The sequence below is a fragment of the Mesocricetus auratus genome, unplaced genomic scaffold (genome assembly GCF_017639785.1).
Source record: "Mesocricetus auratus isolate SY011 unplaced genomic scaffold, BCM_Maur_2.0 Super-Scaffold_100019, whole genome shotgun sequence".
Classification (NCBI taxonomy): domain Eukaryota; kingdom Metazoa; phylum Chordata; class Mammalia; order Rodentia; family Cricetidae; genus Mesocricetus; species Mesocricetus auratus.
The window spans coordinates 7,033,143-7,061,112 of NW_024429200.1; the positions used below are offsets into that span (position 1 = coordinate 7,033,143).

General features: G+C 44.7%; 1 protein-coding gene across 6 annotated transcripts in view; it reads right to left on the bottom strand.

The window, feature by feature from the left end:
• Cald1 (caldesmon 1) overlaps positions 1–27,970 on the bottom strand; it is a 176,796-nt gene that overhangs the window by 65,449 nt on the left and 83,377 nt on the right. For 4 of the 6 annotated variants that reach the window (XR_005869763.1, XR_005869764.1, XM_040728736.1 and 1 more), the window contains one exon: positions 25,799–25,910. Coding sequence is in view for 2 of the 6 variants with exons in the window: in XM_040728736.1 (XP_040584670.1) it covers positions 25,799–25,869 (71 nt within the window). In the remaining 4 variants the exon portion in view is untranslated. Of the gene's footprint in view, positions 1–1,147; positions 1,395–25,798; positions 25,911–26,504; positions 26,654–27,970 lie in introns of those variants that run through there. The other 2 variants (XR_005869765.1, XR_005869767.1) reach the window with 2 other exon arrangements.

Consider the following 27,970-nt stretch of genomic DNA (forward strand, 5'->3'; position numbering starts at 1 on the left):
ATGGACCTGGGATGGAGGCAGGAAGGGGAATGGGGTAGAGGTGCCCAATGGGCTGTGATGGAAGTGTAATGGGGATTCAGGGCTTTGGATCAAACTCTCTTTGCCAGAACACTGTTGTTACATAATATGGCTCCTTAAAAGATTCGTTTCTTTTTAAGTTTAACAAGCATTGAACTGTATAGACAACCTCCCAGGTCCCTTGAGCTCGCCCATCCGAATGAACAACTTACAAAAACTAGTTGGCCAAAAAACCTGCAAATGTTGTGGGGGGGGGGGGCTTGTTTTTTAGAACCCACCAACCTCTTCTATTTATTTGATCACCAGTTGCAGAAATGCTGGGGCAACTGGAACAGTGACTGTGTTCTGAATGGAGGCCAAAACTCTCAGCAATGGCGAAAACTCATCCAAAGGCCATCTGGGGCCCTTACTCCCTTTTCCTAAGACCCAGTAGGGTTTTCTAGCCTCGCAGACACCATGTGAGAAGGGCATTTGCCCCAGGACGGAGGTGCTGCTTCCCTGTGGACTGTTGTCTGGCTTTGGTAAGTCGAGTTATCCCCGTGGGCTCCTACTCTGTAGAAAGACAGCATCACCCGAAGGATCCCAGAGGCCCCTTCTTGCCTTCACATTCCAGGATTTCATAATCCTCAAGTCTCAGAGCCCCCTGTTACCCGAACCATCCCCTGATCAATAGCATATGTTCTGGGCCTTGCTCTGGCCCCGTCAGATGGTCAGTGTGCTGAGAGCTCTGGGCTGTTTACTTTAGGGATTGGGCAACCACGGCTTTAGAGAAACCTCTGAGTTCTGCAAATGATGACTGAGGCAGAGGGCTCAGGTCTGACCTAACAGCAGATCTCCAGCAGCACAATGTCCTGTGGCCTGTGTTTGGAAGACAGGAACCCAGTTCCTAGGTAAACCCCCTGCTAGGGCACCGTGGAAATGGAAACGAGGAAAACCAGTCACTCCAAACCCTAGTTGAAATTACAAAGTTTTTACTCACACACCCCGCCTTTCCCCTCTCTCCCTCTCTCCTCTCAGCCTCTCTTTTCCCCACTCCCACAATTAAAAAAAATTCTTTTGTTGGAGAGAGAAAAAAAAAGTAAGAGAAAGAAAGAAAAGCGCAGTGTAAGGAGCAGAGGGCGGAACTCACTGAGAGAGCGTGGCCAGGCAGCGCCTTCCCTGGGACCCGGATCCGCTAAGCATGTCCGCAGCTGGTCGGAGCACGAGTGGCTGAGGCAGGGGACTGGCCTGGAGGTCACAGCGTGGGCTGGGCCAGAGCGCAGGCCATATTATCTGTGGCCGGAATGCCTGTGAAGGATGCTCCTGTCTTCCCTTTGTGCTAACCCTTGGGTCTGTCCCTGTGACGAAAGTCTGGGCTTGTCCTCAGCCAAATCTACTCCTCCCCACCCTTCCCCTCCACACGGGATCATCTGAGAGCCGATTGTTATTTTTTACTGTAATCTCTCTAATAGGAGCCCATCAAATTTAGACCTGGAGGATGCAGAGTACTCAGAGTTGCAGACTCTCAATTGCTGGCCCGTAGGGGCCAGGCTGACTGGGGAGCTTTCTTAACGAAGACTTTATATGCTTAACTCTTAGAAATAAATAACTAATTTGTGGTAGGCAGCAAGACAAAAGGGGGAAAACCTGCTGCAATGTGCAGCCTTTGGGAAACAGTGGGCCCTGCTATTATGACATGTACTCACAGCCCAGTTCTGACAAGATGAACAGGAATCAGCCCACCAAAAAGTTCATCCAGCGTCGCCGTTCTCAGGCCCTGGTCCTGAGCTCTGTTCTCAATTAGCATTGGTGTAGGTGGCTTCCAAAGCAAACAGTTCCCACTGAGAAATCAAATCTGAGAACACCCCCCACACACACACACACCCGTCCCTTTTATCCAGGAAAAGATGCATGAGAGAAAAATGAGCCACACACAAAGGAGGAAGATCCAGGGTCTTGCTCAGTGATGGGCTGGACCTTACAGGGCATCCTGTGTTTGCACTCCAGAGAGAGGGGGCAGCCTGGGAGCGTGCCAGAACAGCAGGGGGCGGCATCAGTGGCACTCCGATGGTGATCTCATCGCCAAGCCTGGCAAAGGAGGCCGGTCACTGACAGCTTGGAGAGCTGCCTAATTCCAGCCCCTTAGGAGGGGGTGGTGTTGACTGCATCTGGAGATGACACCCCCACCTTGGCTTGCAGTGTGCATACATTTTCTCGTCTCTGATAGCAGAGAAGGCACTGGGCTTGAGCATTTACTCTTTGGGGAAATAGCAGAAGCAATTGTCCATGAGGAGCTTTGCACAGAAGGAAAGAGATCTCTGCTGGACAGCTTCACGACCCGCACAGACAAGGACACTGGCAAGCAGAGTTTTTAAAAACCCACTCAGTGCTAGAGAGCGGAGGTACCTAACTTTCCTCAAGCTCAACTCACTGCAGTTTTAATTCAATCAAGCTAAAATCTCCTCCTCATTCCAACTAGCCCGTCAGTGCTTTCCTGCTTTACCCCTATGTTGTCATGGATGCCACAGTTGGTGAGTGTAATTCAGTAAACGTCAAAGTCAATTACTTCTATGCATGTATTTTGTTGACTGTATGTACTATCAGTGTACATATTAACTGAAGGGCAGAGGGCACTCTACAAACTGAGATGTCCTTTCCCCAAGATGACTGGCATTACAGGCTCGTCTCACGCTCTCTCCAGAGCTGGGACGTAACTGTGTATCAAGGCATTCTGCTCTCTCCAGAGCTGGGACGTAACTGTGTATCTTACGAGGCATTCCGCCACTCTCCTTCCTACCCAATTCTGTTCATTTATCCTCTTGTGCTGCTTCTACAGTTCAGTGACTTGCTGTCACAGGCAGAACAGAGCCCCCCCCCCAGATGTCCACACCCCACTCTCTAATCTCCAGAGCTTGACAATATGTTATTTTTCATGTTTGCATCTTACAAAGTTAGTTTACAGATGTGGTGTGGAAAAGGGGGGGTGGTTACTCTGGTATGCTCAATCTAATCACATGGGGCTTAAAAACAGAGAGGGCTTTCTGCCTGAGCTCACAGGGAGCCAGGACTATGGGAAAGGGGGAAGATAGGAGCTGGGATGCTGGCTTTGGAGGAAGGAGGGCAAAAGCCCAGGCATGGGATAGCCTCTGGGCATGTGCAGGGGCAGGAAATGGATTCTGCCCTGCAGCCTCCAGAAAGAAGGCCGCGAGCCAACACCTACATTTAGCCTACTGGGATCTGTGTCAGATGTCTATAGGCCTGAGGATAGTGGGTCTGCAGTGCGTAAAGCTGACACACATGTAGCTATTTGCCACAGCGGTAAGACAGAAAACTAGTCTGTTTGCACAGAGGACTCATTTAATCCTGGGAATCAGCTTTACCTTCCATCCTCACATACTCCAGCTCTGTGGGGTGGCAAGTGTAGTTTTGACACATCCAGGACAGACCTACAGAATGCCGTAGCTTGCAGATTTCAAGCTAGTAGTCTCTGTCTCTCCTGCTTTACCATTTATGGGGGCTGGGAAGCCAGAAGGTAGCCATTCTTTTTGCTCATGTGCCAGCATTCATGTTCTGAAGGTCTGCCAATGCACAGCTGTAGAAGGAGTGCCCACCCAATCATCTGTGCAGTTGTAGAGACAGGGGAAGGAAAGCCATGTGAGCAGTCTCAAGCTGGCTTCCCGCTTCTAACAGGGAGGGAGAGCGCATCTGTTGTCATAAGCACCCAATGGTGAAACCCAGCTGGCGTCATATCATGGGGCATAGAAATGGGAATGGTGAAGAGAAAAGAGCGTCTGAACCTGGATGAAAGGCCAGCAAAGAACAAAAAGAGCACAGAGGCCAATGATGGGCAGACAAAAGGCAATGCGAGGCAGAGAGACAAAAACAGTTGGAAACTCAAGGCAGGGGTGGTGACATCGGCAGACAGCCAGCGGCTGGGGTGGCGGGGGCTAAGCTTCGGAATCAGCGGAGGGGGTGGGCACATGTTCTGTGCAGGCACATGTGTGTTGGCAGGCGGCAGAGAGGGCCCAGCCTGCAGAACTGGTAAGGCTGAGAGCTGACCCAATGAGGATCCGCCTCCACCATCAGCTCCGCCCATCACCATCTCTCATGGAGACCATCGGCATCACACATAGGATGACTGTCAGGACTCCAGCTAGAGAAGGGGATCTTCAGATCCCTCACAGAACCTTTCATTTCTGCACGTTCATCAGAAAGACTCTGGGCTGGGAAGGGTGGATGGAGGTCAGCGTGCGTGAAAGGAGCAGCTCCCACCACAGGGTGGTCCTTTATTAATAAAATATGATTTAAAAAATAGCTTTACTTCATGGAGGTAGGAGCCTGGGCCACATGATCTGTTCCAGACTCCCAAGTTTGCAATGGTTGTTTAAGAACAGCTTCGATGTTGAAGCATTCCCCAGGGAAAAGAGGTGTGTGGGAGTGTTGTGTCCATTGCCTTAATTCACATAACACACACACACACACACACACTCGCACACACTCACTCACACACACATACACACGCACGCACATGTGCACCATTTCATGAGCACAACTGTACCCCCACACATACTGGTATGTATACATAGACGCACACATGTATGCACACAGATCTGCTCAGTTTGAACAGAAACTGTGGGTGGTTGTAGAATTAAGGAGGACTAAGAAGAACTCAGGGCCTCTCTGGTGCCTCCAAAGGTTGTCGATATCACAGGGCACGAGATCCAGCTTTGGGTCTGGAGTTATAGGTGGGCTCTGTGATAATGGAGACTCCTCTGCAAGTGACTCTCTGGAAGAGGGAAGCAAGGAGGACAACAGAATCCATAGTGAGGGTTGACAGTCATCCAGCATGGCATCCAAGAGCTTGTGCGAACCAGCGGTCACAGACTCCCGAGAACAGAGGGACTTTTTTTTTTTAATTGCAGGTAAGGCAGATTTCCTGCATGAGCAAGAGATACTAAGAGTCGTATTATTTAAAATGACTATTTGATCTCTAGGCAGACTCTATTGAGGAGACAAGAATAACAACCGTAAGAACTCTTTACCTTCTAATTCACATCTTATTCTGGTTAGACACGCTAACACGAGTCAAACCTCCTGTAGCAAGCATGCACATTGTGGGTCATGTAACTTCAGAGACTTGTTTCAAGAACTTAGCGCCCTTGGGAGTCCCTCAGACAACACCTTCATCCTTCCCACCCAGCCACAGCTCTTCTCCCAGATCTGGTGGCTTCCTGTGACTTTTCCCAAAGCCAATCCCTTTCTCCTCCTGGGTACCTATCTCTTGTCCCACCCTGTAGAGTCACCAAGAGCACCACCAGAGTATAGAGCTAGAGGTTGAATCAGGGTAATTTCCTGGCCACGCCCTCATGGTCACAGCGCGCTTCTCAGCTACCTCTGAGTTCTGTTTTTGAAGAACCCGTATCTGGTTCTCTCCTCTGTGAAGTCTTCCTGGGCTGGACTTTACTTCTTTGTAGTAGGAAAGAGCTGGAGGCTTGGGACCGCTCCTTTTGCATGTACTTGAGAAATACGTACATGGCAACTTAGGAACCAGCCTTTCATGTCAACTTGCTTCAAGACTCCTAGTTTCCATTCAAAGTCTTTTGCACCAATTTCTTGAGTTTTGTCAGTCAGGTTGGTTTATTGTTGTTTTAAATATGGAGGTTTTAACTAGCTACATTATTTTCTTTTTAGTTGAAATTTTATTTATTTTTATTTAAATTTTCCTTGCAGGTATATATTGCACGTTAAGCATAATTTCCCTTCAAATTCTCCCTTCCCCTTTCTCATTCTTCTCCTGCTTTGAGAGAAAAGTTCTGTCTTAAAAGGATTATGGGTCTGGACAGATGTCCCAGTGGATAAATGAGCCTGTCACCTGGCAACCTGAGTTCCATCCCTGGAATCCATGCAATGGAAGGAGAGAACCATCTCTCACAAGCTATTCTCTAACCTCAACACATGGTATGCATGAACACGCATGTGCACACACTAAACAAAAAAGTGTCTCTAGCATACCCCCCCCCGCTGTTTGAAACCTATCTTTTAAAACAGTGCTTGGAAATGGTAGGGCCCAAACTAGCCTCTCGAATGGTTGTTTCAAAGACCTGGTTCTGGTCCAGGTGAAAATCATCATCATCATCATCATCATCGTCACACAGCCATCTACATTTGTATGATCTAAGACAGGAGAGTATATAGGACTTTCATACACAGGAAATTGATTCTAAGTCATAGTGATATATTGTGGATTATAGATTTATTGTACATAGATGCAACTAAATGGCGAAAGAAACCATGACCCAATCACAAGGATGCTAAGAATATATTATAGTGCAAGGGAGGGTGGTCATATCTTTGAAGAAGCCACAGCATTATTGGTGTGGACTACTTTTATTCACAGTATCTAGATAAATTCCCATAACCATAAGTGCTTTTTCTGGTGGCCAGTTTATACATCTGGATATTAAATTTACACATGACTTTTATAGCCTCTAATCAAATCCAGATCTTTTTCCACTGACACTATATAATGTCTTGAAAAACACTGATTTCTTTTTATGGAAATCAGACCTGGATTAAAGTGTATTTGTTACTAAAGAAATAAGTCTACTGTGTGTTTTGAATACTATGGTTGCTGTGGTCATTATTCATCCACTATGAATGACATTTAATTTAATTGTAGGTGTTGTTCTATGTTAGGTGCTGCTCTATTTTATGCTATCATACCATATGGTCAATATATGATTATGACACCTCTAGAAATAAATGTGTACCTATATGCAACCTTGCTTATTTATTCACCTTCTCCACACACTTTTTCTTACCAAATAACTCCCTTGCTTTCAGAGATATATCCTAACAGTTTTCTGTACCCGATACCACTTAGAATGGTATCAAGTAAGCAGCAGGTAGACAATAAGTATTGGACACTTGCTCCCTGGGTTGAAGACAAACAAAAATAGTCACTGCATCAAGGATGGCCAATTGGCCACAGGCTGGGCTGGCATTTTATGGAACCTAGAAACTATGCTGCTGCAGGAACTGAATCTTAGGAGTTTCCAGAGTGCACAGGTCTCAGGAAGATGGCTGATGGCACATGAGGGAGATGGCCATATGGACTGCCTTGTCCACAATGGAGATAGGAGAAATGATCTGGCTCTTCAGTACCTGCAGAGGTCGTTTGCTGGCCACATCATCTCCTGTCTCCCAATCCATAACGCCAGGAAGCTGCATAAGACTTCTTCAATATGGAATCAGAACAGGGACAGACACGCACCCAAAGAGTGCATCACCCCATGCAAAGGGGGCACAAGCCTCTCACAGTGAGTGACGCCTTCTGATGTTACCAGAATGAGACAGCCCTGGGATTCAAAGTCTGTCTCATCCGTTATGCTGGCCTGCCCAGTGCCAGCCCTGGCTTTGAGCTTGGTAGCTCTTTCTCGCGCCCTGTTTCGTTAGATTTGCTAAATTATAACTGAATTCTACTCGCTTCAGGCGGGGCTATTAGTGTTGTTTGATCCTTACATGTTGGATTCATCAAAAACTCTCCTTTGCAGAATTTCCAGGTGCCTTTCTTGGGGCGCCCCACAGCAGGAGATTTAGAAATGGGCTAGAGGAATAATGATTTTCAGCGTTAGGATGCAATTTTACTTCGAATTACTCAGCAATAAAAATCAAACTTTTATTGTTAAAGCAGGAAAAAGCAAATGAGTTCTTTCTTTGTTCATTTATTTGTTTACTTTTACAGACTGCATTTTAATTTTAGTTATGAGCCTACGTGTGTAAGGGGTTGTGAGCACATGGGATTGTGATGCCTGTGGCAGCCAGAAGAGGGCGCTGGATCCCTGAACCTGGAGTTAAAGGCAGTTATCGGCTGCCCAGTGTGGGTGCTGGGAACGGAACTAGGGGCCTATGTAAGAGCAGTAAGCACTCTTAACTGCTGAGCCATCTCTCCAGACCCTGTTCATTCATTTATAGACTAGGACCGGAAAGGTGCTTTTTTGTTTTGTTTTGTTTTGCTAGGTGAATGCAGGGGTGGGGGGAAGCATTTCATACAAAGTCATGTGCATTTTTTTTTCATTTATAAACCAGAACTCACATGCAAGGTTTTTTAATTTAGAGAAAACAAAAGGGATGATGCCTTTTTAAAGCATGCACTAAACTTTAGATTTGAGAGCCAGTGGCGTGTGAACACAGCTTTCTAAAATATGGTTCAAAGTTGGGCGGGCTGAAGTAACCTGAGATCCTCCCGGGCATTGCAGAATCCCCAGCCTTCCTAGGACTCCTCCAAATTATCTTTCCTTCTGCCTCTTTCCCAGCAGACCCAAGAATCAAAAATGAAATTAAAAATTAACAGCCACAATTCTGAGGCTTTTGGGCTCACAACGCTTAATGTGCCAGCTCATTAACTTTAATTACAGATTTGGTGTTAAAGAATTAAACCAGGTCTGCTTTTGTAACGAAGAAATTCAGTTTAGACGCGCCCCTCCCCCTTAGTAAAAGCAGAACTATTTGTGAAAACAAGAAACAAAAAAAGTTCCTTACTAAGAATGAAATCCGCACGACTTGATTTTTTTTTTTTAAGATTTGGTTCTAGTGTATTGCTTTTTCCTCTTGTTCTCTCCTTTCCTGGTCCATCATAATTTCCCAACACTAGAAAACAATGCACCACTTAGAGTCTAAACCGTAGAGCCGACTGGCATGTTAGACATTCTCTGTTTCAGTTGGTAAATACTAGTGTGAGGTCATCCGTGGATGCTTCTCCTCATCCTCCTGGGATTAGCTGAGGCACTCTGCTGCTCCCAGCGGCGTGCTTGGTCTTTCATTAGAGAAAGCTTTGATTATACCGTTTGCTCACGCTTGGACTCCTGAGGCTTGGGTCTGAACCCTGCAATTTGATGATTATCTGATTTTACAATGCAGATACCAGTTGCAAATAATACTCAGTGCTTAAGTGCTAGAGCCAAACAAGGAAACAGACTCTTCCTTTATTCTTATCATTTTGCTCACACAATGCAACGAACTGAGTGCAAATGGTCAAAATTATATGACACAAAAGACCAGCAATAATCCCAGGAATCAATGCTGCCCATTTCCCCATACTTCCAGAGGAAAAGATAGGGAATTCAAATCCAGTGGCCGGAAGACTCATTGGAGAGTGATGGAATTTCAGGAAACACCCTGATGGTTACCCCTTGGAGGATACTCCAAGGGTTGCTAACGTTGCTGCCTCTCCTTAAGTAACTTAGTGTTCTTCCTGGACACAGATACAAATACAATTTGCATTGGTTCAGTGTCGTGTGCTAGCCTTGGGGGAGGTGTAGTTTGTGGTCTAGGGTCTATTTTCTATTTGGTCTATGGGTAAACATGAATACTGAAAGAAAAAAAGAGGACTTGCAGGTATGGTTGAGGAGAACGGCTCATTGTAGCTATGAGTGAGAGCCCAGCCAGAGGCATCTGGAAGGATCCAGACTGAACTGGACCATGAGAGGAGGGGGTGGGGGAGAGTGAGAGCAGAAGAGAAAAAACAGGGGGTCAAGAGACCAAGAGACCAAAAGGAACAAACTGGCTGGGTTATATAGGGAAGCTGGGGAAAGGGAAGGGAAGCTCAGTAGGGACTGAGGGAGACTGGCAGCCAGAGTCTGCTTTGATATGTTAAATAGGCACCTCAGTTAACCCTTTGTCCTGGGTTTGTCCCTTCCTTCCTTCCTTCTTTCCTTTTTTTGTTTTTGTTTATTTTTGAGACCGGTTCCTCTGTGTAACAACAGCCTGGGCTGTCCTAGAACTCCCTCTGTAGACCAGGCTAGCCCATAACTCCCAGAGATCCATCTGCCTAGGCCTGGGATTAAAGGCATGCACCAGCACAGCTTGTTTTGGGTTTCTTTGAGACCTCTAGCAAATACAAAATTGTCACTAATAATTCCCATGCCTTAAAAGTGTTATATGAGACCCAAGGGGAGAAATCAGTCCCTCTGTGTATGTCTGGACCGGCAAGGTGACAGAGCGTTCCCGGTTACAAGAGGCCCGGGCAGGAGATTCGTGGTATGGACAAGCGCAGCCGCCCTCTTCACTGCGGTGGGCTGCTCAGAAACAAAGCCAGACAAATAACCCAAAAATAGCAAGCAATGTTATATCCCTCGCCATTTCAAGGCTTTTAAATTTGCTCCTCCATTCCAAACTGCAGGGAAGGCAGGATAAAATGGCTTTTGGGTCCTAAACTCTTTGGAGAAGAAACAAGCTGGGGGGTGGGGTGGGTGACATTTGATAGCAGTTTCTTTGCTCCCAACCTGGAGTGCCTGAGGGCCTTTGAGACATGAAGGAAGCAGGCTGAGAACTTCTAGTCGGCTTTAAACACAGTACATGACCAGAGCACAGTCTGCAGCTCTCCACACAGTTAGACAGACAGCAGTCTGATGACCATGAATCACCAGGGCTCTTCAGCAGAACGCGTGTCTGCCTGCATCACCCTGTACCCTTAAAACAAAACACCAGGACAACTAAAACACCTCTTATAAAAAAAAGTTGCATAAGAAAAAAAAAATCACCACATATTGCAATTAACTAGACCTAAAATGAAATAACTCAGAGAACTTCTATACGGTTGTAATGGCCCCGTGGAATGGAAGCTGTGGTGTTTTACATTGGATTTCATACTTTCTTCATCAAATCTCCTTTTTATATGCTTACCCACCACTGAAAATGAAAAATCTATGACAGAATGAAAAAAGAAGAGAATAAAGTCTTTATACCATCTTTCATAACTCATACCCTTACCTGTATCCAGTCCTTCCTCATCCCCAATATTTAGGCTTTCTTGTTGTCTTTTCTTCACGTTACTTTGCACCCATGTGTGATTTGTTTACACATCAACATATGTTATTGGCTAGATTCCCACATATGAGGGAGAACCTGTATCTCCCCCCCAGATCGTGTGACCTCTATAATATAACATTCTAATTCTATTCATTTTCCTGCAAGTATTGTGATTTCATTTTTCTTTATAGTGGATAGTATTGCATTGTATATATACTTTTTATTATCCATTCATCTGTTAATGGAAATTAGGTTTATTCCAATTCTTTGCTGTGGGAAATAAAGCAGTAATAAACACAGGTGTGCAAATATGTCTATGGGAGGGTATGAAGTTTTCCAGATATAAGCCCTGGGGAAAAATATCTGGGTCATATGATACCATTTACATTTTGGGTGATATTTTTTTCACACCATCAGCTACCCCAAAAGGTATTAACTGTGTAAATGAGAAAAACTCAGATCTTCAAAAGCTATGTCTGTGTGACTATGTGCATATAGGTAGGTGCAGGTACTTACCGAGGCCAGAAGAGGGCATCTGATCCCTTGGAGCTGGAGTTATGCATGGTCACTAAAAGTTCCTTTCTTTAGTAAGAGTTGGAGAACTTGAGTTATACTAACAGCTACACACAGCTGCCGGCTGTTCTTTAGTTTGTGGCTTCCTAAGTCTGTGTCCAACTATTTGGATCTCCAGCCCCTTCTTGGAGACTGCAAGCAAGAGTGTGTTCTTTTCTGACCCAATGACCAGTAGAACACCAGAATCAGGCCTTATCAGTAACCCTGAGACAGGTCTCACGGGAAACCGGCCCCTCACACCCCTTAGCTCAGTTCCAACATAGCGCTGTAACAATGCCATTGCTATCTAGGTGTCCACCCCACTTAAGCGAGGAGCTTAAGAGCTAAAATATTTGGGAATTTCCACCCCGCTGTGGTCTTTCACTTTACAAAATCTCCAGTTTTGTTCAGTTCAGGAGCCACCGGGCAGCTGTAGTGATGACAGTCCCCTAGTAGCCAAGATACACCATGGCAGGTACTGGCTCAGAGAAAATACATTTAACTGGTTCGGTTAGCTTTCATGATAAGACAGCAGGGTTGAAGGCTATTAAAAGCTTATGTCAACTCTGTCCAGATCACTATTAAAAAAAAAAGTTGAGTCCCCTCAACAGTAGCCTTTTTCTTATTCATCAAGGAAAGAGAAATAAAGAGGAAACATTACATTTCCCCCACATGGGGCCTCCACTTAAAAAAATAAAGGTTTACACAACAGCTTTGATTATAGAAACAGAGGAACTGTTCAAGGATGGAGTGGGCAGAGATTCACTAGAGTTGCCAATAGTGCCTTGGGAAAGGTGCTGTGTAATTAGACCTGATGATGGCCCTGGTCTTGGAACCAGCATGATAACCTCTCATCACACGCTGCTTGTGTGCTCCCTCCTAGGAATTCCTGCTCAGTTATTTTCTTTATTAGTATCTTCAGGTGCAAGGTTTTCTGTGGGAGTCCAGCATGCAGCTGACTGTGGTTATTCTAAGCAGGGACACCAGAGCGTCCATCCATCTCTAGAAAGACCTCTTTTCATTACCCAGTTGCAGATTCCACCCTGAGTTCTCAGTGGCTGCATTTGTAGAGTCCCAAGATGTATGCAAAATTTCCAGGGCACCCACAGAAAGATCAGAAGTACATACTGAGTGATCTCCTAGAATCTGTAGTTGGATTCCTAAATGGCACAGGAAGATGGGAGCCAGGGAAGATGTGTGACACGGGCAATCCAAGTCACCCACGACGGAAAATATGAACACCAGAAAAATGTCCTCTTCAAACAATGTGGGTTTAAAATATACACTCTGGAGACTCTCCTGAATGCACAGGCTTACCGTGCTATTTATAGTGGCTGGTGTGTACTTTACCAAGATTTTTATTCCAACAAAGGAACTGTATGTAAGGTCTCAGGTATTGAGATGGAAACTAGACTCGTGTATTTTAAACTTAGTTACTCAGTACTAACCTTAAATGTGATATCAGAGACCTCACTAATCTAGACTAGCTGGAAGAGGAGGCCAGCATAAATGACAAGATTTAGTGGAAATGCTGCCTTGAAAAATAGGCAAGCATATCTGGTAACTTTCACCAGACTACAGAAGCATCACGTGTGCTGAAAGAAAGGAACCAAGGGAGAACGACTTCTGACCAGGAAGACAGTTTTTCAATAAAAGTGAATGTTTTCAGAGTTATCCTAAAACAGGCACCAGGATGTGTTCCCCCACACTTAGAAACAACACTTTGGAATGTAGCTTACGTATTCCACATGTTAATCAAATCCTTTATTTACACACAGTTCCAAGTTACACTTTCCTACAGTCCTGCTATAAATAATTAAGAACTCAAGACCAGAGAGGTGTCTGAATGAACGCAGAGTTATGACAAGCTAAATCATGCCTCTAAGACTGCCAAAGAACACTGCTCATGGTACAGCCAGCCAGAACTGGGATCTGGTGTTACTCACACAGTGTGCACACGGCTCCTTCCCCTTCTTCCCAGATGACTGGGAATCCACTTACACAGCTGCATCCTCCTGGCGCACTAGGGTTTCCAGCCCCACGGGTCTGTCTTGCAGCACTGTTCTGGACTTCAGAGATGATAAGGCTAAGAACCTCCCCCAGAACACTCCCAAGGAAATGAGTGAGAGTTCCTCTAATGGAATATTCTACAGCCATTTCTGACTGCTAATTCCCACCTGGCCAAATGACGGTCACAAATAGACATCTCTCAGTTGTACTACTGGCCAGTGAGAAAATTCAAAGTGATAGACATGATATAAAAACTTGATAGTCAAAGGGGGGTAGCCAAATGGGGGGGGCAACAACAAAACCCACAAGAGAAAAGAAAAAGAACTTGATAGTCTTTGTGACTTTTTTTTTGTGCCTTTGCCTTCAGAAAGACCAGTGGCCAAACCCTCTCAGGCACGTGGGCAGTCATGAACACCTTTACCTGAGAGTCTAGAGGCAATCTTTTGAATGCCTCACAACAAGGCTCTCTCAAAGCCATCACTTAAAGTCAAGTGACCTCATTCAAAATGTTGTTTTAACTTAATGGATTATTCAGGACCCTGGTTACCTATCTGAGTGAGCAGTCAAAGGAAGGCTTTGGAGAGGAGCCTTCAGGGAATTCAGTGGCCTTGTAAATGTGCTAACTCTGACGTGAAGTGAAGAGTCCACAGGGGCATGCATTCCAATGAGTTAGAAACCTCTATCTGTATCATATCCTATTATTTTGCATATGTCAACCTTTTCATGATTAAAATAGGTTAAAAAAACCAGTTACTGGGAATAAAATCAGACACATAACTTTCATTATTACTACATTATATATACAGATGCATATACATTATATATATAATATATATATAGTTGCTCCTGAAAAACTTTTAATTGTTGCTTTGATCATATTGAAGCCACAAATTATATCATGTAAAAAAAGCAAATCATGATTTCATAAGGCAAAAATCATTTGAAACATGTAAAGAAAATGCATGAAAATAAACATAAAGATTAAATTACTGGAGATAAAGCCTTAACGTGTTAGGGACCACACTATCATTTACTATTGCCTTAAATTCAAACCATTGAAAAATGTAAAGACTCTTAACAAAAAGGAACATTTTCTTTCATACGTATGGTTTTCTAACTACTCTCAAGAAGGCTAAAAGACACTTGAACCAAGCAGCAATTAGATGGTAGGCTAACAACATAGGGACAGTGCTTGGTTCAGTGATACCTAGGGGACAACTGTCAGTTAATTGAGTTTCCTGGAAGACTCTCGTTTAGCCTATGGAGAAAACAGCAACGTAAATGCTGACTGTGTACTCTATGTCAGGCGCACCGTTATATCCATGACGTGGTGGCAGAAGACCATTAGGATGCTGTTTTCCAGGTGATAACACGGGGACATGGAGGATGGGCGGACTGAAACTCGGTAACCTTGCCAGGATTTGAACCTGAGTCCATGTAATTGAACCTGGGCCCATGCAATTATGTTCCTGCTCTCTGCATGGCATCTGTTCCTGTCCCACATTGGCTCTGGCCTCCTCCAAAGAGGCGAAAGATAAATTTATGGTGGGGAATCCAATTAGCCCTTACCTTTCGCATGTTTAGAGAGACAAGCCCCTTGGCGGGTTTGACTGCTGCTGTGACACTGGTAAGGGTGGAGCACTCCTACAACTTAGTTCTACAAGGGAGGACTGCTTAAAGAGATCACGCCAAGCGACCAACTTTAAAACTGGTGAAGAGAGAGGTCCAAACGGCAAGCTGTTTCTTTTACCTCTTCTTGGCTCAAGCTTGAGTCCCAGTTTCTAGCAGCCGGCTGCTCTCATTTGTCCTATCCTCCCCCTACCCCCAACCCCCAGACCCCACTCCCCACCCCCGCAAACAAGGACAAGGACTTTAGTATAAACAAGAGACCCAGGGGGACAAGGAGGGCCCGTGGGCCTCCTCAATTTAACACTCTTCAAAAGCACAAACCATAGCAAGGGGTGGGGTGTGGGCTGGGAGGCGGACACCCCCTGCTGGTCCCTCTCACCCAGGGGCACTGTGGAGCTGGGCTGCTGTGGGCGGAGTCTCCCAGGAATGACCAGTCACATGCTGGGACAGAGACGTGGGTTAACACGGGTATTTCAGAGGACAGGTGGTTGTACTTGGCAGTGGGCGGAGACCAGGGCTGAGACCACACAGGCCACCACATCCCCATGGCTGGCTGGCCTATCCTCTTACCTTAACAAGATTACATATTTATTTGTGTGGAGGTGGGGTGGGGCGGGGCGGGGGTGTCTGCTTGTCTATATGAACATCACATGTCTGCAATTCCTGTGGCGGCCAGAAGAGGGCATCAGAGCCCCTGGAACTGAATTATGGGTGACTGAGCCACCTACTGTGTATGCTGGGAACGAAACCAAGTGCTCTTAACCGTTGAGCCATTTATCCAGCACCTATCTTACCTTAGTTTTATTTTACTCATTATAATATGACCTAAAATGATTTTATTTAGAAGTATCCATAAGCTGTTTTTAAACGTAAAAAAAATAGGCTATATGAAATAAATTAGTGTAAATTCTTCCCCAATGCATGCCCCATTTTCCTGAGCAACAGCCTCTCACAAACACGAAAACCAAGGTGCTGGTTTACACTGAAGGGCGGAATCTCCTTAAACTCAAGCTTTTCACAGGTGAAATGAAGTTTCCATAGCTCATAGGTTCTTGGCCTTGAGTTGATAGGACCAGGAGGTCTAGGAATAGAGGTCTACAGTACCAGGAAAAGTAAGTGGCCTTGATTTGTGGGTGCAGATATGCATTTCTCTTGGGGCAGGGCCCACAGCATTTGTCAGAGTCTCCAAATAATCTGTAGCCCTCTAGTGAAGTTATAACATTCCACTGTAGCAGCTGGTCTACAGGGCCAAGGATGGCTTGACGCTTTTGTGAGAGTGCAGTGACAGAGTCTGTTCTGAGCACAATCAAATTGAGAAAAAGACAGCCAACAGCCTTGGTTAGCTCGGGGGAAGCAAGCTCATCTCCTGTTTCCGTTTTCTGTGTCACGCTAATCACATAGGAGGTTTTTTTTGGGGGGGCAAGGAAGACAATGACTGTGTCTATACAGACAAGTGGTTTATCCAAGGGACCTACAAGAACAGTTCATTCAGCCTGTCAGCACACAGTGTCTTGAATGATAAATCTCTGCATCCTGTGAAGTTATCTAGCAATGATGGAGCGTGGTGACGGACCTTTGCTATGATAACCAGTCAAAACATGAAAATACCCACTGCCACATGTGCTACAGAGGAAAGTTCTAAACTTTGGAGTGGGCAGGCAGAGCTGCACCCCCCTGATGAATGGTGTGGAAATGTTATTTGACCTTTCAGACCCAGAGAACGCTACCTGGAGTCTGGGGTTGCCTTGACAATCAATGGAGACAATGTGTCTGAGGTCTGTCATTCAGAACCTGGCACATGGCTGATTGTAAACAAATAACCGTTTCCTTTTTCCAAAAATTAAATGAAGTTTTTGGATGGTGCTTATTTCCACTTAAGAGCAATTTTTGTTGAGCTGAATTTGTAAAGTGAACTTCTGAGCAGTGTGATGGATACTATATTGAAAATAAAGTGTGTATCACGAATGCATTTGAAAATTGACCACAGCTATAACACATGGTTTTGAAATCCTCATATAGTATGTTTAGACAAGGACAACCAAAAGGCTTAGTTTTCCCCACCCCCACAGACACATCTTAGTGGACATCAAGACCACGGAAGGAAGGAAGCTTTCTGTGAGGGTGTTGTTAGCAAAGCCACAAAACTCAAATTCTGAAAAACACAACTTTGGATCAGTGCATCAACATAATTTTAGTAGCACTGAATATCTATATCCAACATTGTGCTGATTTCTCAACATGGATAAATAAGCTTGTCATGGCTGTGAAAGACTTCATTATTCCCACTTACTGTTAAAGACAGAAGAGAAAGGGCATTGGCAGTTTTTCCAAATAAATAGCGGTAGCTATCAGGTCTCTTGGGCTTCGGCGCCTGGGTAGCTAACCACCACACCATTCTGGCTTTCCCCAGATGACCCAGGCTTGGTTCCTTATACACATCATATATAGAACTGTGAATAAAATCCTCTAGTTTTTAAAGGATTTCTGACCATCTTATATGCCAGATTTTTTTTTCAGATGAGAATAAAGTTATGTCAGGCTCTGAAGAATTCAGTTCCTTTATTCCAACAGTTCTGGTGTCGTAACCGAACACGAGCCACTTAGGCAGAGCCTTGCTTCCTGGTGCATTGCTGAGTTACAGTGTAGGGTACTCGCAGGACCAGAGGAACTACTAGGTTAGCATCCATTGGTTTAGAAAGGTCACTTTACATAGGAATTGACAGGGGTAAAGACACTCAATCTAGAAAGAGGGGAGGGGAATGAAAGAAGAGATTCGGCTTGAGCATATGAACTTCATTTGTTTGTGGCTAAATACAAATAAAGTGCCTGGCAAAAGGAACGTAAGAGAAGAGGGTTTATCCTGGCTCAGAGTTGGGGGAATTCAAGCCACCGTGGTGGGAAAGGTGGCGTAGCAAACCAGATCCTATCTGTGTTAGCAGGGGTGTGAGGCTGCCTGCTCGCCTCACAGGGTCAGGAAGCAGAGAGATGCGGATCTGGTCTGTAATTTTCAAGCCCTGCCCCACGTCTCTATTTCTGCCAGCTACAATGTTCTACAATGTTTCCAAACAGCTCTGCCAGCCAGGCACTAAGTGCTCAAATGCCAAGCCTGAAGGGGAGAGTTTGCACTCAAACCCACAACTACTGGAAATTATCTCATTTCCCTACACTCAGGCTGGACTGAAACTAAACAACGTTAAATGTGCATCAAAGGAGACTGGAGACATTGCTCAATGGTTAAGACGGCTCAACCTCCTGCTCTTTCAGAGCATCTCTGTTTTCTTCCCAGAAACCTAGTTGTAACACCCTCTTGTAACTCCAGCTCTGGGGGATCCGACATCTTCTTCTGGTCTCTGAGGGTACTCTTCTCTCTCAACGCACATGTGTGTCATATACCACACAAAATAAATCATAAAACATATGCATAAAACTCTACGGAAATGTTTTAAAAATAGCTTTCAATCTAATTACTAAAAGAACTTTAATTTAAAATACAGAAACAAAATTTGATACCAAGGGCTAGTCTTTTTATTTTCTCCCTTTTTTTCTGGAATAATCAATCTTCTAAGAGAACATTTTTGGGCAAATGTAGCTATGCTAATGATTTATTCAGTTTCAAAAGAATGTTTTGTTTAACTTCTAAGTGGAAAATAATTTTATGTTCAGACATTTTAAAAGACTTGTACTTGAGACTCAAGGTCATGATATAAGCATTCCGAATAAGTGTTTTTTATGTATATTTGTCTGTAGTTTAATTGCCGATTGGCCTTGGTATTAAATCATGGGGAAAAAATGTCAATGATATGTTCTAGAAGGGGATTTTTGTGGATCAAATGGATTTTTAAAAATTGCTTGTTTTTCTAGAGCAGTAAAAATATTTACTTTCAAATGTCTAATCACTGAGATATTTCAGAAGCCCATAAAAATGTATGAATGATGGAAACAGCTAGCGTATTTTCTTTCCCTTTATTTGTGTCTCTGGGCTTCGGAATCTGATAACCATTCCACAATGGAGGCCTTTCTTGTGATGGGAAGAGGAGATGCCTCTGGGTGTGCAAAACGTGTGCCAGGAACGGAACGTAGTGAGTTCCTGACTTGCAAAGTGAGAGCCTGCTCCATGCTTGCCTGCCGTGGGCCAAGTGAGGCCACCAGAGATCTCCGCACAGAGACAACCATTGCTGTAGGATGTTGCTCGGGAGGTCCACCAAAACCCAGAGTCCTGTCCTCTAAATGTGAAAGAACAGCTCCGTTTGAACTCCAGCTGCATCTCCCGTCCTATAGAACCTTGTCAACCCATCACCACCACTCACGGTTATCACAAAACAGCAAGTCCTGGCTTTCTAGTTCAGGGTTCTTACATTCTCTGAGATGTATAAAATAAAATAACAATTATAAAAGCACAATTGTGGTTTCAGTTTTGTTTGTGTGAGTGTGTGTTTCAGAGAATCGGAATGAACTAACTAATGATTAATAGTGATGCCTCCTTGATGTAGAAGCACCGTGTTCATGCTTTCATATATTATCTCTTCTCATACTATAACGAATCTATGAAGTGGATACTTTCATTGTTCTCATTTCACACAGGGGCAAGCAGAAAATTTGAAAGATTGTTCATCTTAATAGTGGGCACCCAATGAGGGACAGCACAGGTCCTAATGCCAAAGCCCATGACTACAACTGTTGTTATCATCTTTGATCATGATGTCTCTTGGTGTTCTTTCATTTATATAGAACATACATGTTTACCTATATATCTGTATTTATACTTCCCTATGCCCTTCAGCTATGTCTACTGATGTGTTATTACTGGCCCTTATTTACTGGCTACATTTTAAAGGTCTGAAGCTTCTGTGGACTTGAGCAGGAAAGAATTAGCTCTGAACGTGCATAGATCCTTCCCTGATGCATGCGTTCCTCAGTGACACAAATGCCTGTGCATCTACAGTCAGTACAGAGAATCCAGGGGGGGGGGAGAGGAAGTGACACCAAAGCAGGTGGCTCCCTGCAGACGATACAAGGAGGTGCCCCGAGAAAGCCAGAGATGCCGGCAGAGTTGGGGGGTATGAAGCAAAACCCAGAAAAAGTAAAAGAAGCAGGATAGAGCTGGGTAATTGTTTATTCCCATGAGGCCAGCGGAGAATAAAAGTGACAGAGGTAAATTTTTGTTGATTTACTCACTCGTTTGTTCAAACAGATAATCGACTAAAAAGTAACTGAACTTAAAATGTGTACAAATAATGTCTTGATGGGGATGGCCTTCTGTATGCTGTGAATGTATGGTTCTCTTATTGGCTGATGAGCAAAGCTGTTTTGGATAATGGACAGGAAGGATGTAGACAGGCAGGAAGTATAGATAGACTACCAGACTAGGAAAATGGTAGGAAGAGGAAAGGCAGAGATGTCATGTAGCTACCAGGAAGGCAGGATGTCCCGGCATTCTCCAGTAAGCCAAGACCATGTAGAGTTACATAGATTAATAGAAATAGGTTAATAATTGAGAGAGTTAGCCAATAAGAAGCCTGAACCATTAACAGAAATAGGCTAATAATTGAGAGAGCTAGCCAATACAAAGCCTGAGCCATCCGCCAAACAGTTTATAATTAATATAAGCCTCTGTGTGTTTATTTGGGACTGAAAGGCTGCAGGACTGGGAAGGACAGAAACCTCCGACTACAGTGTCTTTTGTAGAAACAATACATTAAGGATTTTCTCCGCTGATACCCAGATTCCCTTCCGCCAATGAAATGTCTTTCTTCTGCTTTTGGTTGAGAGCTCTCCGCCTGCGCTTCGTGACTCCCGGCACACGACCCCTACAAGTGACCGCTGCCATCTACAGTTCCGTGCAGGACCCTGCACTTTATGGCTTTTGTGTATGTATGCATGTGTTTATTATAGTATTTATTTATTTATCTATTTTTGTGGTACTGGGTCTTGAGTGTGCTGCTCAAGTACTCTACCCTGAGGTACATACCCAGTCCTCTTTTTACTTTTATTTTGAAACAGGATCTTACTAGGTTGCCTGTACTGCTTCAGCATCCCAGGTAGCTGGGATTACAGGCCAATACACTGAGTGAGGTGTCTCCTTTCTAGCAAAAATCTAAAGGCATCATCACAAAGAGAGTGAGAGTGAGAAGGCCAAGGGAGGGGCAAGGAGCACCAACAAATCAAGCTTCACAGAGCCACAGGTGCGACAAAGTGAAGATTGCTTCGGATAACCTCAGTCTAGAGTCTACGCTAGGGGAAAGCCGGTGAGATCACACGTGTGTGTCTGACAGAGTTTCTGGGGGGCCATGGCACAGGGAGAGCAGTTCAGTCCAGGAGCAGGAAAGACAACACGGTATAAAACGTGCAGTTGGCTTTTGATTTGTTTAAATGTTATTTCTTTCATGTGTGTGCATACGTCTGTGTGAGGGTATGTGCATGTACACGTGTGGGCACCGCAGAGGCCAGAAGAGCGTGTCAGGTCCCTTGGAGCTGGAACTCCAGGCTTTGGTAACCTGCTTGATATGGGTGCTGGAAACTCCAGTCTTTATAATCAAGCAACAAGTACTTAGCCATGCCCTGCCCAGCCTTGTTGCTGGCTTGTAAAAGGATCATTTAAAAACTCTTTTCCTGAGGAATAAAATGCCTGGGAATCTGGCTTAGTTTAATTTGTGATTGTGACATTCAATGAGAATACAAGTTTTTAATTATTTGTCACTGAAAATCAGAATGCTGTCTTCTAACCAAAATCAAACTAAAACCAGGTATTTTATTTGGAAAGTCTTAGCAGGTAAGGAAAACGAGTAAACTCTCTTTGTTCTGTGATGCTACTTTCTCTACAGGGATTCAGGGGTGAGTATACAAAGGTCATATGCTATTTTTAGTGAACAAAGCAGAATGAGGGTACATATTATGTTTGGGGTGACAAAAACACAGTTTTCTAATCATCACTTCATGTTTTTACAGGTTGAAAAGCATGCCCCATGCTCTTCCTAATTCTGCACCCTGCCTTCCATTCTCTTCTTGGTACCCCAAACCGGGCTCAGGACAGAAGAGACGCCTGATACCACTGTGTTGGGAACCGATGAATGCATCGGTAGCTCTTACCCTTATAACCACTCTATTTTAGGCTAATTTACTCTACTGCCATTTGAAATATGAGATGAATTCCTTTTGTTCCCCACGTCAATGGAAAGTCAAATCTTACCCAGACTGGCCCTGGATGAATTATGCAGGGCCTTAGAATTGCTTTGAAAAAACGTGTAATTCTATATTATTTATTCGATTTCAAATCAAGCAACATACAACCTAATGCAAACAGTAGACAATACCAAAAGCCAAAAGAAATGAACTCTAATTCCCCTAAAAAAAAACGCCCATTGCTGTGGCAAGAGGAAACCACAGTCTAGAGTTAAAGGAAGAGAGACTTGCCCAGGGTCTCATGGGCCCTTTATCCTCAAATCTGATTTTAGATAGCCCTTGATTCCTGGTTTGACCATCTGTTTCCTGGACACACCCTGCACTTGCCCATGAAAGCTGGCTGGACTATCAGCCCAACTTTCACTGCTGTTACAAATGACCAGATTTTTACCTATTGCCAGCATAGCAGAGCTAAATAGTTACACCCTGAAACATATACAAATATGAGCTCATGCTGACAGAAATGCTAAACATTATTTGGATAAATTTGTATATATTTGTTCTAGGTTACTAGGGAATCTGATTAAGCTTTGGTGCGTAGGCCTCTTACAGCTGACATCAGCGAGATAAACCCTTGTTCATGCGGGATCACCACCACCACCCTGCAGAAAATGAGTCAAGCAGCTGTGTGCTCAATCCTTAGGTAGAGTCTGACAATGAGAAAATTGGACATATTCACGCTAAGCCACAGTATGGCTCAAGCCACCGTGAGGTATTTCTCTCATTCCTCAAGCCACCATGAGGTAATTGAGGTAATTCTCTCATTCTTCTCACGGGCTCCCTAACTGCCTATTGGTGTGGTGAACGAAGAAACAGAAGAGCCCTAGGCCATGCGATGCTCGCTCGGCTGCTTCCTCCAAGAGCTTGCCTCCAGCCTCACTTTCTTTGGTCCGCTCTCCCGCTCACTGTTCTCTCTACTCTTGCTCCCTGCAGTCCTTTGAGATACAGGAGTGTCGTCTGTCACCGTCTCTTCTCACCACCTCAGACTTCAACTTGGTTGGTTCTTGGCAGACATTTGTTGGGCAAAGAGAGAGCCCAAGAGAACCCAAAGGCCAGCCAGCACTAACTACATTAGACAGTGAGCGATGTGCTCCTCCTGTCTGCATGGTGGCCACGCACCTCTAATGTCTGCTCAACTTCAAGCCGAATCAATCCATCCTGGGCTTCTCCCATCTCCCTGTCAATTTGCTTCCTGTGATAGTCTCCATTATGCCCTTATGACCTTACCCTTTAATACTGGCTTTTGGTGGCTATGACTTCAGTTTTTGTTATATTGCCACAACAGTGGGTTTGCCCCAATAGACCTTTCTTATAAGGTTTTCTCTTCCCTCCTAAATAAAAATACAAGTTTCCTATCTTCAAACATCTGGAGAAGATCCCCATGCTGGTGTGGTTTCCACCTGAAATTCAACACTGTTCCCATGACCACCAAGAATGGAGTCTTCTCACCTTTCCCCACAAGGCAGAGACGTTTCTTGGCGATGCCTGATAAAAATGTGTTGGTAACGGATGAATGCATCTGTAGCCCTGACTCTTGGAACCACTCTATTTTAGGCTAATTTACTCTACTGCTATTCAAAATCTAGGACTTACAGTCTTCAGACGTTCTCCGAGTTTTCCCCTTCTCCTGACAGGTTTGCTAGTTGTCTTTCCTCCCGGTCGCGGCTCTGACTCGGGCTCTCATGACCGAATGCTTGATACCAACTCTACCAGTATCAGTATCTCTGTATCTCAATCCTCTGCCCTTAACTTTCACCGCCACGCTCTCCTCCCACACAGCTCCCTGGTTAAGGTCCCAGGATGCCTTTCTCTGAAGCTCTCCTCAGCCTCCCTGCTGCAGATCCTTCCCCCTCAGGCTTGTGTGTCTCATTTTCTCACCTCACCAGCCTCCTCTGCCCTGCCTCTTGTTTTCTGCCGACACACTGCATCTCTCATGGCAATCAAGCGGAAATGACGGAGTTCCCATTCTCTGTCCGCTGCCCACGCACAGCCTCTGCCATTATCTACATCCCCCACACGGTGTTGGACTTGTCACAGTGGACGATGTGGCTACGTTCCTACGCCGTTTCACCTTGATTCCACCATCATTGGCACAGCATCGAGCATCTGCCATCCCGGCGTCTCACAGACGGTTTTGCTGCTCTAAAATGCCCCGCTCCACCTACGCATCCCTCCCTCCTCTCCAGCTCCCGGCAGCCACTGGTCCTTTTGCTCGTTCCTTAGTTTGGTGTGTCTTAAATTTTATACTTATTAGCTGCCATTTATGAATTTGAACAGATACGTCTTGTAGAGTAGACGCGTTCTCCCCATTCCCCCTTCCTCCCTTTTCCCGCGCTCCCTCTCCTGATCTGGACAGCTTCCGTTTTACGCATCGCCATCCTGGCTTCCCACCATTGGCCACCAAAGCTTCTCTGTGACTACTTTCATCTCAAGATGGTGATGGCCTTTCCTTCTCTTGGCGTTGATATTTAGCTCCTGTTATGTAGCTGTAGGTTGTTACTGAACTAGTGAGGATGGTTAAGAATGCCATTAATAATAATAATAATAATAGTAACAGTTATCAGCTGTGTATGCTATGTGTCAGCTACAGGGTAAGGCCACTTATCAAGGTCAATAACCTCCATGATAACCACACAAGTGTAGATATTATGCTGATTTTATTAAGACCACCTCAGAGGTCACTTGCTGAGAGCCACGTGGCTATGTGCAGGGCCACTCTGTGCTTCCTAGTTCACAGTGCAATGAGGACATTCACAGACATCCCATAAACAGCCAGGTTCATCCGAGGCCAGACTCGCCATTTCTTTGGGATTCTTCATACCAGTCAGTAGAATAGAAGAGCATGAGGCCAGCGTACTTAGGTTTTCATTTTTGTACTACAAGGTTGTAAGGGGGGGAGGTCACATGCCCCTGCCTTGCTGGAATTACTGGCATGCAAAACCATGGAACCATTTTCTCCCTGTGAATACCTGGCCTGCTTTCTGTAAACACCCTGTCTAAGGGATTCAAATGCCTCTGTCCTTTGGTGTGAGGCCTGAATGTTAAGATACACATTTCCACCCTGAATGCCACATGTCAATGCTGCATTTTTCCAACCTGCCCTCCAAGATACCACCTCTAAGGCCTTATATACTATGACAGCTTCCAAATGCACCCTCCCCAGTAACTCAGAGCATCAGTATTAACCTTCCTGAAGCATTGACCAGGTGTGGATGCTTTTCTAATGATAATAAAACCGGAAATAAGACTCATGTGGGGCTTGCTAAACTGCCTTTGATAGTCAATATTCAGATCTTCAGCCATCTCAGTATTATTCGTGGTTTTAAGCTTTTGCGTGCGCATTGGCTTTTACCGTTACAAACTCTACAATGAATAGCCTTGGTAGAAATACAATTATTTGATTCTTCTCCAATCTCCTTTTTTTTCTTGAAAATTGTTCATTTTCTCTTTTTTGTGTGCAAAAATTTAGACTCATAACAGAAAACTATCTTACACCCATAACTAGTTTTGCAAATCGTTCAATGTGCAATACGGCCACATTTGGCCCGCTAGGGGGAAAAGCCTTTATGACTGGAAATAAACATTGCTGATAATGTGAGGGTCTGTCAACTTGGACCCTTACCTCTCTGCTTCCAGCCGCATCTCCTCCCTCTTTTGCCTCCTGAGTTCTCTGCGACGTTCAAAATCATCCATAGCGAGGTTGCAGGTTTAGGGAACCCAGATAACACCTGGGTCTAAAAGAAAAGAGGCGGAGTCTGGGTCACCAATGAGGAATGAGCCCCTGTGTTAGCCCCTCCCATTTTCCCATCCTTCATCTTTTCTTTATTTTTCAGAAAAATACCTTAGAATACTGATACGGCAGTCAGTGGTCAATTCTCCATTCTTAAGCTATTAAAGATAACTAAGGGCCCAGAATTGCATTTTTAAAAGTAAGAAGGACTCAACAGGAGAGACAAAAATATTGATAGAGCGACTTAAATGATCATGTCTTTCGTCACTTTCTGAACCGCAGACAACACTTCCACTAAAACGAACAAAGAAAAAAAGCGGGACCGGAATGAAAAAAAAGGAAACTGGCAAGAAGTTTGCAGAGAGTAGGCTAAGTAAAAGAGAAATCAAGCAATGCTGCTTGCCAGAATCATTTGCATATTCTCAAAGTGTTAACATTGGGAGGACTTTTTAAGGAGTCTGCAGAAGTCACAGGAGGAAAAAAAAATTCTCCAGGAAGCAGCAGTTTAGAAGGTAGCTAAATTGTGATCAAGTTGTCTTTGGAGCTCAAAAATCCCGGCTCTCTCCAGATGTAATCCAACCATTTTACCCTTTCCTACCTCCTCCTCCAAATGGTTTTGATTCTGGGAAGAATGTCCAGCTCTTCAAGTGCGGAGCCTGCTTCCCCCGTGTCTCTGTGCGGTGCAGTCAAATGTTCCAGAACTCCCCCACCGCCCCCAAACCGAAAATGACTCCCAGGAAAGGGGAAGCGGGCTCCTGTCCGCGCTTTGTTTACAGAGCTGTCGGTGGTTCGTTAAACTAGCCTGGAATCTGGCATTTAAGGCCTGCTGGGAGAGTGTTTCCTGTGTGAGGCAGGAGGCCTCCACTTCCTCTGGATTCCTAGGCTCCACTCAGCTCGGGCTGCACTCAGATCACAAAAAATATTTTCCAGATACTTCTATGTAGATGAGACGAGCTACTAGTCCTGCGCAAGAAAATCGGGGTGGGAAAACCCAGAGCCATCACAGGATGACAGCTTTGTTTGAAAACGAGTTCAGACAAAAAAGAAAAGTCTGAAATAAATTGGCATAAAAGTTTTTTGCCCTCACCACTTGTATAGTTCATAAAAACAAAAATCAAATCTCAGCCAACAAAAACAAAACCATGCAATGTTTGGATTTTTGTTCTCACTTTTTGCATCCTCCAAGGTATTAATGTTTATGAATCTTTAGAAATTTGAATTTAGGCTTTCACTGAAAGTTTTAAAATCTCAATTGTTTTGTTTTACTCTGACAAGAGGGTTCCCAGTACCTTCTAGTCATGAAAGGAAGTAATTTTTTTTTTTTTTTTTGCCTTTCACCAACCAGAAAGGTATCTCTCAGATCAGATGTGGTGGAGTGTTCATGTAATCATAGGACTTAGGAGACTGAGGCAAAAGGATTGTGAGTTCAAATCCAGCTTGGGCTGAAGAGTAGGACCCTGTCTTGGACAGAAAAATAAGAAGCTCTTTTCCCACCAAGTCCCTACAATTTTATACATTTTGTCGTCTGAACTCCCTATAATTATTAGAATAAAAAACAAAAGTGATCCAACGGCCTCTATGAGGCCGCCTGAGAACTTCTCTCCTGCCTGCTGTTCTGACCAACCGGAGGTATATGAAGCAGCCATGCAGACAGTAGACCCAGAATGCTGATGCAGTAAGACCAGAAAACTCTGCTTGCCTCCTTTACTATGGTCTTTGGTTGTGTAAAACCACCTCTTGAGTGACTATAGCCACAGCAGACAGGACTGGGAGAATGAGATCTGCCTGTAAGCAAACTGGTCCTGTTTTGTAGTGTTTGGGGAGCCAGGAGAGCGTCCCTCTGATGGTGCTCAGGCTGGTGCTCCTGCTATCAAATCTGAGCATGCAGGAGAGTGTCCTTCTGATGGTGCTCAGGCTGGTGCTCCTGCATCAAATCTGAGCAGGCAGGAGAGCATCCCTCTGAGGGTGGCTGGTGCTCCTGCTATCAAATCTGAGCAGGCAGGAGAGCATCCCTCTGAGGGTGGCTGGTGCTCCTGCTATCAAATCTGAGCAGGCAGGAGAGCA